Here is a 12,500-nt window from a genome sequence, read left to right as displayed (position 1 = left end):
GTTGAGCGGCCACTATGAATGCAGGAGATAGAAACTAAGATAACGAAGACGATTTTCGGAGAAGTAAAGGTTGCTTCACTTCACATTTAAAAGAAATATTCAACCGATATGAAATCTTGCGACCGCGAAAAAAGAAGAACTCAAGTGATGGATAATCTACCTGAACTGGAAGAACACTTTGAAACTTAAAGGAAAACAATATGATATAGCCAGAAGTCATGTGTAGGATTTCTAAGATGAGCTCGGAAGGCTGTCTTTGACGGCTGTTTAATGATTTTCTTAGCAGTAAACGTCTGTAAACATCAGATCGTAGGTGCTCGCGCGAGCACACGCAATTGTCAGCGGTAGCTAAAACAGATCATGAGCAAATGTCGATCTTACAGAATCCAGATTTTTAAAACGCGCGTGGAAATTGCTAAACTCACGAAAGCTATTGCATGAAAACAAGTCTAGTGACCCCTTCTTTTTATTGTTCCAATATGATAATAACGTCGAAAGGAATCATCACAAAAAAAACTAGAAAATTCAACGGAAGGAAATTTGTAATGTGTGAAAATTGTCCTTTTTCTAGATTCTCTGAAATTCCGCTCCGTATAATTTTTAAAAAATCTTTGTGCATTTTCCTTTTCAAGTGCCAAAAGCAATCACTGAAAAAAATCAGGGGGTCACCGGGTTAGTTTTCGAATTATTTAAGCCACAAACAAAAAAGTGCGTCTGAATAAGCCTATGAAAGCGTTGCCATGGAAACTGCTAGTGACGAAATGACACTTATTTTTGGATAACCAATGATTATGTAATTCAACCCCGTAAAAGTGTTCACCTGGCCTTGGTCAGTCTTTCTGTTGTATTCTTTCAAAGTTACAAACCATCAAAGAGATGAAAACCGGTACGAGCCACCTTAAGCAATAGCGAAAATCAGACCTGAAAAAAATCAGGCCTGTACGGGATTCGAACCACTGACCTCTGCGATACAAGTGCAGCGCTCTACCAATTGAGCTAACAAGCCAACTGGGAGCAGGCCGTTAAGTTGATTCGTAATAAACCCGTAAAAGTGATGAATCAGATATAATGAAATATATGAAGTTCATATATTTTGAACTGCGATATTAGATACATATGGTGCACGATCCTCGCAGTAGATAGCGCTATTTAAGCAATAGCGAAAATCAGACCTGAAAAAAATCAGGCCTGTACGGGATTCGAACCACTGACCTCTGCGATACTAGTGCAGCGCTCTACCAATTGAGCTAACATGCTCAATTGGTAGAGGTCAGTGGTTCGAATCCCGTACAGGCCTGATTTTTTTCAGGTCTGATTTTCGCTATTGCTTAAATAGCGCTATCTACTGCGAGGATCGTGCACCATATGTATCTAATACCGCAGTTCCAAATATAGGAACTTCATATATTTCATTGTATCTATTCAGTTTTATAACATAACCAAAGTAAAGCGCGCCCTCAGATTGGTCAATTTAGCGTCCCCCATTTGCCCATGGGTGTACGCTGCTGACTATTTTTCCGCGCGCGCTTCTGTTTTCTGGTCACGTAAGATTTGTTAAATAAAAGGGAACTCTTCAGCCACAATGTATCAATGTTATGTTATAAAACAAATGGTAAACACCACAGCGTACACTATTAAGTTATGTATGCACGCGGGAGATTGCTAAGCACGAAACATGTTTTAATAAGCGTTCACCAATAAGGAGTGAGCGAGCGTTGTTCTAGTGACGATTACTACAGGTCTGGTCATAAAAAGAAAAAAGTAAGCTGTGGTACACGTTAAGGACATACTTCTGTCACCCCTGTAAGCTCTCACAGCCTTATTATACTCTCGATATATAATGAGTGTTTTCCTTTTTAGTTCCTTATCTTATTTTGTTTTTGCTGTTGTGGTTGTTATTGTAGAGTTGCGATGACGATAAAATCACAGTCACCCCTGTAAGCTCTCACAGCCTTATTATACTCTCGATATATAATGAGTGTTTTCCTTTTTAGTTCCTTATCTTATTTTGTTTTTGCTGTTGTGGTTGTTATTGTAGAGTTGCGATGACGATAAAATCACAGAGCTACGGGTTAAAACTACAACAGAACTCTATTAATTCTGCAGTTCAGGTTTATGTAACAACTGCGTTGCCACGAGGCACGACGGTGTTCTTTTTTTACTTGGCGATCACATGTCTATAGTCACGCGTGTCACGCCACAGTTGTTATCACTTTTGTTAAAATCTGTCGGAGCTTATCGAATATATTTAGGAAAATGGGCGGATATCGGTAACCTTGAGTTTTTAGTTTTCAAAATTATCGAAGACTTTTCACCATGGGAAAGAGAAAACATTAAAGTATCTAGGCCAAATATTGGAAATTATTATCCAACTACACTTAGATGAGTACAAATAACGCCATAGACGAGTACAAATATTACGCGGTATTTGTACTCGTCTATTGTTAAGTACCGGTTAAACAGGTTTTCTCGCATTGCGCAAGCGAAGATTTGGATTGTAGTTACGAAAAAAAAAAAGTGGCGGAAAATTTGAATCATATTTCCGAGGACGAAGAGTCAGAATGGCTGGCAAATATAGATCCAAATTTATAGATCCAAGTTTATAGATCCAAGAAAAACAGCTTGACGACCAGAAAATTTCTTCATTTAATGAAGAAAATAGAAACAGCAACACAACGCGCCAACTCCGTTCAGCTTCGCGTACTTCTGTCACGCACTCCTCGTAAATAAATAACCGCGAAATTCGCCCGCACTGAAATAATAGTTTGGCGTGTTGGATAATAAATAACTTATAAGACGTTTTGTTGTGTAGTATCGCTGAGTATTTTTATTCGTTATTTGTATTTTGACTCGGCCTACGGGCTCGTCAAAATACGGCACAACTCGTAAAAATACTCAGCGATACTACACAACAAAACGTCTAATTAACAATTATTCCACGAGCGCGCGTTGGATATGAGATGATAGATAGCCAACGAGGCGCGTAGCGCAGAGTTGGCTATAATAACCTTACATCCAACAAGCGCGAGTGGAATAATTGTTTTATTAAAAACGTTGAATTAAATTATTAAATTTTATTAAATTTTTAGCTCCCTTTTAATTTTAAGCTAACACGTACGCTTACCATATTTGTAGATTATGGTATATTGGCTGATATACCATGATGGCTAAGCCAATGAAAAGTCTTGAACTGTATTATCCAATGATCTAGTCTTTAATAAGTGTTATATTAAAAACGCCCTCAAGAAATTATTACTTTGTGAGAAGAAACCGGATTGTTTAGCTCCCTTTTGATTTTAAACTGACGCGAACGCTTACCATATTTGTGGATTATGGTATATTGGCTGATATACCATAATGGCTAAGCCAATAAAAAGTCTTGAATTGCATTATCCAATGATTCAGTTTTTAATAATAAGATATATATATCTGACTGTCATTAGAGACAATGTTGCCATGGTAACGACGTAAGTATAAAAAAATTAACACCCAAAACAGAATCCTCACTGTATCGTCCGCCGAACTGCTGAATATTTAGGGAGAGACCTTTGAGATGAGTTAACTACGTTTCTTATAGTAACTCGCCCTCCGAAAGGAAGTTTATTTGTTAATATTTGGGTGCCGGGGGATCCACCTTAACCTCCTGTACTAAATCTAAAACTTTTACTTGCACAGCTTCCTTTTTTTCCTCAATGTAAAATCAAAGGTCTAATCCCAAATCCTTCGAGAAAACTCGCACTAAATGTTACAGTGTTTGACGCAACGTTAAGCCATTAATTGGGAAAAACGAACGATAAACTCGGTAGCCTCGTGGCACCGTTCGAATGTGCCGCCATCGCGCACGCACAAAAACTTAGATATCCCGTTTGGGAACCCGGACTGCCGCACATTACGTAACAGTTGCTATCTGTTACGTTACGTTGCGTAAGTTGTTCAGTACTACGAGATCGCAGCTTTATCGTTAGTTAATCGCTCAGGCTAGCGTTTTGATGCTCAAAATCATATTTTCAAAAGCGACTATACAAGGTCATTAAAAAAACGGACAAACTTTCTGTAACTACATGCGCTGAGGCTGCGGGTTGCCACCACCGCTGTAGTTGGCTTCAGTAGTCGGAATGGCCACCATAGCTTGTGGAAAAGGCTGCATTTGGAGCGGTAAATGTCCGTTTCCCACTTGATGGTATGCATAGTATGACTTAAAAAAAATAGATTAAAATATCCAGTTGATTAATGAGAAAAAGAAGGAAAAGGGGCCGGAGGGAAAGGGAAGGAAAACTGGAAGAGGAAGAATGAAAAGAGAAATGTGAGAAGAAAAACTGTGGGAATGGAGGAAAGACGAATGGAGGTGGAGGTTAAAAGGAAGAGAGCGAGACAGGAAATAAGAGAGGCATAAAGGCATGTATGGGAGAAGGTGAAAAGGGAGGGAAGAATGACGGGAGATGGAAGGGAGGGGAGAAAAGGGAGAGGAAAAGGGAGTTAGCAATGCAGAGCAAAAGGGAGAAAGGGAGGGGAGGGGAGAAAACAAGGGATGAGGGGAATGGGAAAGGGTAGTCGCGCAAAAGCAAAAGATAACGAAGAGGAGAAGGAGTACAATCGATCGGCAATGCTGGACGAAGCCTTGCAAGTGATCCACTACACGATTGAACCCCAGATAGCAGATGATGATCCGAAAAAACCATGGATCTGGATGGACAAACTACGACTTCATTACACGGGATCTATCGGAACCTCCCTACTTGCAGACAGATTTAAATTCTGAAATACTCAGCAAAGTCTACACGAATCTATTCAAGAATGAGAGGTCAAGGTCAGACACGCGGGAAGCTTATGCTGACCGACGAAATGTGACTCGACAATTTCGGTTTTGGCCTACACGATAGCACAATGCGAGCTGAGCAACTCAAAACACACTTAAAACCTAATGGAGCACCTAAGACTATGCAAGACGTCGTAGCCGAAGCCGCCCTTGAGTCGGCTCAAAAAGCCAACAAACTAATCGCAGACGCCTCGAAAGGAATTGAGGAACAAGTAAATTGGATAAGCCATGAACAAATAAAACTAAAGCGGGAGCCCGGAACCTGCTTTTGGTGTGGAGATCGACGCGGACCTCATCCCTGGAAAGCATGCCCTGCAAATAGCAAAACCTGCACAAAGTGGAATTAACGACCACTTCCCTAGAGTATGCCTTGAGACACGCCCCCTGCAACAAGAACAACCACGAAGAACCAGTCGATGGCAAGCCCAAGGCATGGGTCGAGGCCACACTGATTAACACCTCGCGGCCGCTCCCAACCAAGATTCCCTCGAGAACAAAACATACATCTGATGCAGACGGCAAATGATCAGCACCCTGTGACATATTACACGGATGACTACCAGGAACAGTGCTACTCCCTGGAAACGACAAATACATAGTGTCCATACAGACCACTGGCTCGATAGCAAATCTGACATAGAAGTCCATACGGACCACCAGCCCCTTGAGACCATTTGCAAAACGGCCCTGCACAAAGCCCCAGCGCGACTAAAGAAAACGCTGATGAGAATGCAGAGATACCGCTTCAATATCAAATACAAGAAAGGCACCTCACTCTACCTAGCAAACACCCTTTCCAGAGCCGCACTGCCTACCCCAGTTCATGCCAGGGTCACAGATTTTGAAGTGTTCAGGACTGCAATCACAGAGAAATCTGACACACACAACCCACGCCTCACAGAAATCACCGAATATCGCCTACGCGATGAGACCAAAAAAGATGAACACCTCTCCAAGTTAATGACCACAATCGCTCAAGGCTGGCCGAATGACAGAAAACAGGTACCGCACCCTCTTCGATCATACTGGACCTACCGGGATGAACTAACAACTGACAATGGCCTTATTTACAAAGGTGCACAGGTGATGATATCACTGTCCATGCAAGAGGAGATGCTACTCAAAATCCATGCAACTCGTGCTTGAGTTTAGAAATAAAGACTGTTCACGTTGTTCACTGAGTCGTCCTTGCTGCCCAACAGTTACATGGACTATGATTTATACGCTTGATGACGTCAGTTGCCCTTAGAACTTGCGTGCTCCGCGTCACAGAAGCAGCTGACTTCGCGGGCAATTAACAAGGGAGGTCGGAGTGGGAAGACAATAACATGGATATTTTTGACAGAGGAGAAGGTAGAAAATTAAAAAACTTTATGATAACGAATTAATAAAAAAATGATCAACCGGTTAGCTCAATTGGTCAAAGCGCCGAATTGTGTTGTGCGGGAGGTCGAAGGTTCGAGCCCCGGCCGGACCAATACTCATGGTCATAAAATAAGTGAGGAGAATTTACTACCTTTCTATAATATCAAGAAATGGATAGATATTCTAGTCTTCTCGGATAAGAAAGAATAAACCGTAGGCCCCATCTCCTGTAGGGTTAGGGGTAGGAGACATTAATTTCCCACGCACGAGATTACTGTGTGATTGATGTCCTCCCCTGGGTGGGATGGGTGGTTGTTGGCCCTGAAAAGCCCCTATGGGGAGTGGTTAATTAACCTATGTATGTATGTATGTATGTATGTATGTATCAAAGTAATTATAGAAATAGTGGTAGGTAGACTTGTTTATTAAAATAACATCGCAGTAAAATACTGAGCTGCGCAATTTTTTACAAGCTACTACTATACAAATATAAAATATGATGACTTAAAGTTCTATTAAAAGTTCTATTACATCTCAACTTGGGTTGGTTACAGCCGCAACCTTCACGAAAAACGAATTAGCAAAACGCTTTTTCTTGGCTGTTGGTACATTGTACGTTCTTTGGCGCCTTAAATTATAACGAGGGCTATGGGCTTCAGGAATTAAGTAATGTAGTTTACTATTCTGATTCTCGCTGATTGATCTAAATGAAGACTTTGTAAAATCGTGTTATTCTCTGATAGAAGTCAAACAGACGCGCTCTAACGCTTCCACTTACGGCATTCTAGGAAAAATACACGCCAGAGCTCCTTTCTGAACTCTTTCTAACTCTGACTGTAAGTACTGAGGTAGAGCATAATGGAACACAGGGCAAGCGTAGTCAAGGGAGGATCTAATACATGCGCAGTAGTAGGCAACAAGATCATCGGCTGGAACACGCGCACGTTTGAGTTACACAAGGAAATAAGGTAATGATAATGATAATGACAAAAAACAACAACAATAATAAAAATAAAAACAAACAAAAATGTTTTAATGAGTCGCAAGGATGCGCTGTGATGTTAGGGCCCTGAAAGACAGGAGAGAACTTCATCTCACGAGAACCAAAACTGCTGTGGGCTTATCTCCATTTCAATACGCGGCTAGAAAGGAATGAAACGGCCCTTGAAAAGAACTTCGCACCTGTGATACACCGAGAACTTTTAAAGTCAAAACTTTAAAATTCTAAGTTAATTACGATAAGACAACAGAAATGTATGATATAGACTCCTTTTATTATATTTGTTCTCTATTTTGGGTGTCTACTACATGGTGGTTTCTGACGCCCTGTTAGGATATCATTTATTTGCGTTACGTTACAGTTGCTTTCCGTTACGTTACGTTGTGCTACTTGTTACTTTTAGATCGCAGCTTTATCGTCGGTCAATCGCTTGGGTTAGCGTTTAAGTACTTAATATAACATTTTTAAAAGCGACTTTACAAGGCCACTGAAGAAACAGACAAACTTTCCGTAACTACATGCGTGGTGGCTGCTGGATGCCACCACTGCTCTGGCTGGCTCCAGTTATCGGAATGGCCATCATAGCTTGTGGTGGAAAAGGCTGTATTAGAATCGGTACTTGTCCGTTTCGCTCTTGATGGCATTCATCGTATGGCTAAAAAAAACCCCGTTGATTAATGAGAAAAAGAAGGAAAAGGGGCAGGAGGGAGAAGGGGAGGGAAATTGGATTGGAGGAAAGGAGAAAAGAATGCGGGAGGAGAGAGGGGTGAAAGGACAAGAGTGAAAAGAGGAATGAACGTGAGGAGCAAAGAAAGAAATGAGGGTATGGAGGGAGAAAAAGGAAGCAAAAAAGGGAGAAATGGAAGAGAACAATAAGAAGAAACTAAAGGATGAACAAGGAAGGGAAAAAGAGAAAAATTGAGGCTGAAAGAAAGGGAGGGAAGAATAAGTGGAGAAATGGAAAGGAGGAAAGACAGAGGGAGAGAAGGAGAAAGAAACAAAGGAAGGAGAGGGGAGGAAGAATTAAAGGGAACAAGAAAGAAAAGGAAGAACAAAAGGAGAAACGTGAGAAGAAAAACTGCGGGAATGGAGGGAAGACGAAAAGAGGTGGAGGTTGAAAGGAACGGAGCGAGACAGGAAGTAAGGAGGGTCTACATGGAGCTATGGAAGGAGGAGAAAAGGGAGGGAGGAACGGAGGGAGATGGAAGGGAGGAGAGAAAAGAGAGGGAAAAGGTGAGTTAGGGATGCAAAGCGAAAGGGACTGAGGAAGGGACGGGAGGGGAGGAAAGAAGGGATGGAGAAAATGAGAAAGGGAGAAAAGGTAAGACGAAGGAACGGGAAAGAAGTCGTGCAAAAGAAAAATGTAACGAAGAGGAGAAGGAGTAAGGACGCAAAAAAGAAGAAATAAGATAGGATTTCCGCATGCCTTTCTAGACTTCAATGCCATATTCGATAAATGATTTTTTTCCCAGGTAAAGCAACATACCTGATTTTCCTGCGGTGACTGACGCCCACCATCACTGTTCCGAGCCATCGCCACGGCGAGAATGATCTCAGCGATGGCAAATATGATAATCAAGGCATGTATGGCTATCATGGTATTTTCTTGGTCTTCAAACTTGATTTTTGCGTCCTTAGTCCAAAAGTGAGGAGAACCTTCACCGTTTCTTGGACGAGAAACATAATATATGTCTCGCAATAAGATTCTCAGAGCCCATGAATAGCTTTCAAGTACCACTGCACAAACCACAACAGAGGCAATACTAATTGTGCTGAGCCAGTTTATCTGAAATCATGAAATCGGAGGAGATGGGAATTATTTTCTAAGCTTCAAATATATCTTACCAGTTGAAGTGCTGGACATTAACCTTTAAGTCAGTCAATAACTGTTGAATGTCACGCAAATGTAAGACGTTATTTTCTCTTCGCATAGCCTGAATCTTATAAAATTCCAGTCGGTAATCATTCTCACCAGAGTCGAGGAGCGTCTGGTCCGGTTCGCCACAATCAATCCCATAATGCCTGCTGGCAATACCTGTCCGAACAAGCAATAAAATTGTAAGTTTTAGAAATCATGTCAAACAGCACAAAGTATAGTTTGCAAAGTTCACCTTCACAAAGCCATTACAAGCTTGTTCGTACAGGTGAAAGCAAGCTTTAAAACCCTTGGGAATATTGTTGCCGTGTATGTTCTTCATACTCTTTACCTAGACTTTGAAATCAGGTAAAATGGTTTGGGATGAAGAACCTGAATCATGAACGTGTGATCAGTAAATCTATTTTGATGTACAAAACGTCATATAATTATATCCCAGAAAATTTAAGATCCAATTTGGGTATCAACATTTCCAGTGATTTGACCTAGAATATTCAATTGAAATTAATGAAATTCTTAAGAAGGTATCTAAGAGACTTTATTTTTTTGGTGCAACTTAAGAGAGCTAAGCCCAATCGCACTGATTTTAGGGCTCTTCTACTCTAGTTGTATTAGATCAATAATGGACTATGCAGTTCCGGCATTTCATTTCAGTTTGGCTAAATATTCAGTGCAAGAGTTGGAATGTATACAGACTCGGAGAGCAATGTCCATTATCTGCCTCGGTGTTAGCAATAATGAGGCTCTTGTTATTATGAATTTTAAGAAATTGGCAATCCACCATGACGGAATATGTGAGACACTTTTAAACACAATTGTAAATGACAAACAAGTTCTTACCTGCACCACACGAATCTACTTATTTATCAAAGTGTGGGTGACCTTTTATACTGAAACAACTATTCACTTCAGTGTCGGTGGTTAGCGGTGGATATTTACCTCGCCGCTTCGCGGCCCGGTAAATATCCACCACTAACCACCTCCACCTCGGTGAATAGTTGTTAATTATTATCTTTTTTTGCCCTATATGGGTTAGGGGTTTCGAATCTCGTCTTGCGATAACATTTTGAGCGTCCTGTTTGCCTTTTTATTCTTTTAATTAAGAGAGAATAGTTAATGATTTTGATCGATTTAGTTTTCGAACTGCCATGTATTTATGAATTAATAATAAACTTCAAACTAATTAGAATATTTAAGATCCAGTTTCATTAAAGAAACGGTCTTTCTTTGTGTTTCTTGAGAAACACTGAGAGAATAGCCAGGTAGAAGTAAAACATGGTATTGGGTAGACTTGAGTGTTAATGTATATATTTACAATTGCTAAAGGAGGTTCACTGTGGGTAAATAAAGCTGACTCTGTCTCCTCCATGGCTGGTCACGCCACTCAATTCGAAGCCAATCATAAGCGTTGCATCAGAAAACACTGCAATAATCTATGCATTGGATTCGGCACATCAGAGTTACGTCACGGCTTTCTTATGGATTGTTGCAACTCAGCCTAGCTTAAAATGCTGCTCTCCTACTGAGAGCATAAGAATACAGGAGTGTAAGAACGGGATTATAACTTAGTTTCGGCGTGATACGGCAGTATGATGACTTGATTTCAAACGGCTTGCCCGCGTTGTGAAAAACTAATTAGGGAGTTTGAGAAACGAGGACGGCGACGCCGGTTAAAAAAATAAACTTATATTTTATCTAGAGTCCCACGATACTCTAAAGTCATTTACTTTGTTTCTCATTCTCGAACTATCTCGAAACTGAATATGGAACTGTCAGCGTTAAAATTAGAAATAGAAATGAGTGTAAAACAATAGCCGTCGACGTTCACGTTCTATAGACAACGCAAAGTTTGGTCATTTCACGTTTTTGTTTTCGCAGAGGACGCAATGAAACCGATAAGGTGTTTGAAAACAGCTGCAAAATTATGCCAATCGTTTAGCAAGGTGTTTTATAGCCTAGCAGAAGTCAAGTTCTTAAAACGAAATTTTCCTACCAGAAAGGAATACGACCTAAACTGCCCATTTGAAGTGTAGACTAGGAACAATATTAATCGACCAACGATGTACGGTATCACGACTTGTGTTTTATTGCCAAAGCTTGTGCTTTCGACCGTTAAAATAGAAGATATTCGAGGTTCATGGCGAAGACGTGGAACAGTTTTTTGCTAGTGCTTCTATTCGTTTCAATAATACGACCACTGTGACCAAATATCACTCAACCCTCACAGCTGTCATTCTTCGAGAAACTTAGTTTGAGAATAGCGCTCGATATTTGGCTTATGAGCTGACCAATAATGCCAACCAGGTATGGTGTTTTCTGACCGAAAACAATATTATATTGCCGCGAAACTAAGGGATCAATCCGAACTAAGATAAATACACGAAATCTATGATTCGTAAACGGTGGTTGGGTCATATGAAAAGTCGAAATCGAGAACGGCTGTAGAGCTAGGCTGGGATATGTACAATAGGCAGTTCTACTTCTTCAAGTGTACTTACGAGAGTTGCGATCCAACATGGCATGAACAAAAAGCTTTGGAAAACGTAGCGTACTTCAAAATGGTCCACGATGCCGAATGCAAAAAAGATAACTGCCATTGCTAGTTGAATAATCGAAATGATTTTCAATTCTCGCCTGCTAAACGCCATTTCGAGTGGAATATTTCCGCGACGTTTAATCTAAATTATTTATAAGATAACTTTTGGAACAGATGGAACACAGTTACTCGTTCCCAGACTCATTGCAATTTGTTCGCTTGTCAGGGCCAATCTGGTTTCTGGATAAATGTGATAATTTAACTACCGTAACAGCGAGCTGACAAAGAGTCATCCAGAAACAATCGCTCGTGTGAATAAACTTCAACAAGTATGATTTGTAAGTCTTCCCTCCCTTTTTTTCTTAATACGTGACGGCTTTTTGAACTGTCAATTTTAAGGTGAAATTGGTTGATATTAGCGATTATAAAAGACCTTCTGCTTGACGGGGATACATACATGTTAGTCAGGAGAAGGATTTTCATGAGGGTCATCCAAGCGGTTATGGTTTTAATTTAAGGTTTTTCATTCGGGAAGGGGCTGTGGGGGGGGGGGGGGGGGGAAGGGAGGAGGGAAGTCTCACCAAACCTTGTTTTGTGCAGAATCAGTGTTAGAAATTGAAAAATACACGCAATAAGTAGCCTTATTCTATTTTATTTTGCTATGGAGTTGAAATGAATGAGTTTTAAGGGGGCATTCTGGTCAAAAAATCCAAAAATTCCCAAAAGAAATGTAAAACTTTTTTTATGCCTCTTAAGGTCACTTAAGTTTATCTATTTTTAGGATATAATATTCTTTTACCCAACAAAGAACGCTTTTATCAAAAAAAATCCACATAAAGAAAAGCCTCTATTATTTTGCGTTTCCGTTACCATGGCAATGTAAGAGAAACCAATCAGAATTTCTGCT

At 40.5% G+C, this 12,500-nt stretch overlaps 1 protein-coding gene, 1 long non-coding RNA gene, 1 other non-coding gene and 1 pseudogene across 4 annotated transcripts; 2 read left to right on the top strand and 2 right to left on the bottom strand.

The window, feature by feature from the left end:
- Positions 1-933: 933 nt before the first annotated feature.
- Trnat-ugu (transfer RNA threonine (anticodon UGU)) lies at positions 934-1,006 on the bottom strand. Its single transcript has one exon. It is a non-coding gene; the product is annotated as a tRNA-Thr (tRNA).
- Positions 1,007-3,943: 2,937 nt separating this feature from the next.
- On the bottom strand, positions 3,944-11,757 carry LOC148740147 (uncharacterized). Of its 2 annotated transcripts, none has more exons than XM_088748325.1 (4): positions 11,556-11,757; positions 9,154-9,216; positions 8,668-8,967; positions 3,944-4,195 (listed from the first exon to the last, which is right to left on the bottom strand). In XM_088748325.1, exons 1-4 carry the CDS (start codon positions 11,703-11,705, stop codon positions 4,058-4,060), a joined length of 651 nt encoding a protein of 216 aa, XP_088604451.1. In that variant the 5' UTR covers positions 11,706-11,757; the 3' UTR covers positions 3,944-4,057. The 2 variants fall into 2 exon arrangements, with proteins under 2 accessions (XP_088604451.1, XP_088604450.1); XM_088748324.1 differs by lacking the exon at positions 3,944-4,195 and adding an exon at positions 7,437-7,836 and having other exon boundaries at positions 11,556-11,749.
- LOC148740148 (uncharacterized) lies at positions 4,529-5,415 on the top strand (annotated as a pseudogene).
- LOC148740146 (uncharacterized) lies at positions 10,986-11,928 on the top strand. The gene is made up of 2 exons (XR_015996484.1): positions 10,986-11,361; positions 11,820-11,928. It is a non-coding gene; the product is annotated as an uncharacterized LOC148740146 (long non-coding RNA).
- Positions 11,929-12,500: the final 572 nt, after the last annotated feature.

The sequence above is a fragment of the Stylophora pistillata genome, chromosome 2, assembly GCF_964205215.1.
Source record: "Stylophora pistillata chromosome 2, jaStyPist1.2, whole genome shotgun sequence".
In the NCBI taxonomy this organism is placed as follows: Eukaryota; Metazoa; Cnidaria; class Anthozoa; order Scleractinia; family Pocilloporidae; genus Stylophora; species Stylophora pistillata.
Note: the sequence above shows the minus strand (reverse complement) of the source record. Positions and strands in the feature narration are given on the sequence as shown.

Bases quoted from the DNA above. Each gene is read 5' to 3' on its own strand.
- LOC148740147 (XM_088748324.1), bottom strand. From the start codon at position 11,705: ATGGCGTTTAGCAGGCGAGAATTGAAAATCATTTCGATTATTCAACTA. The intron at 9,217-11,555 runs GTAAGTACACTT...TTGTTCGGACAG, and splicing joins CATGTTGGATCGCAACTCTC to GTATTGCCAGCAGGCATTAT. The intron at 8,968-9,153 runs GTGAGAATGATT...TCATGATTTCAG, and splicing joins CCAGACGCTCCTCGACTCTG to ATAAACTGGCTCAGCACAAT.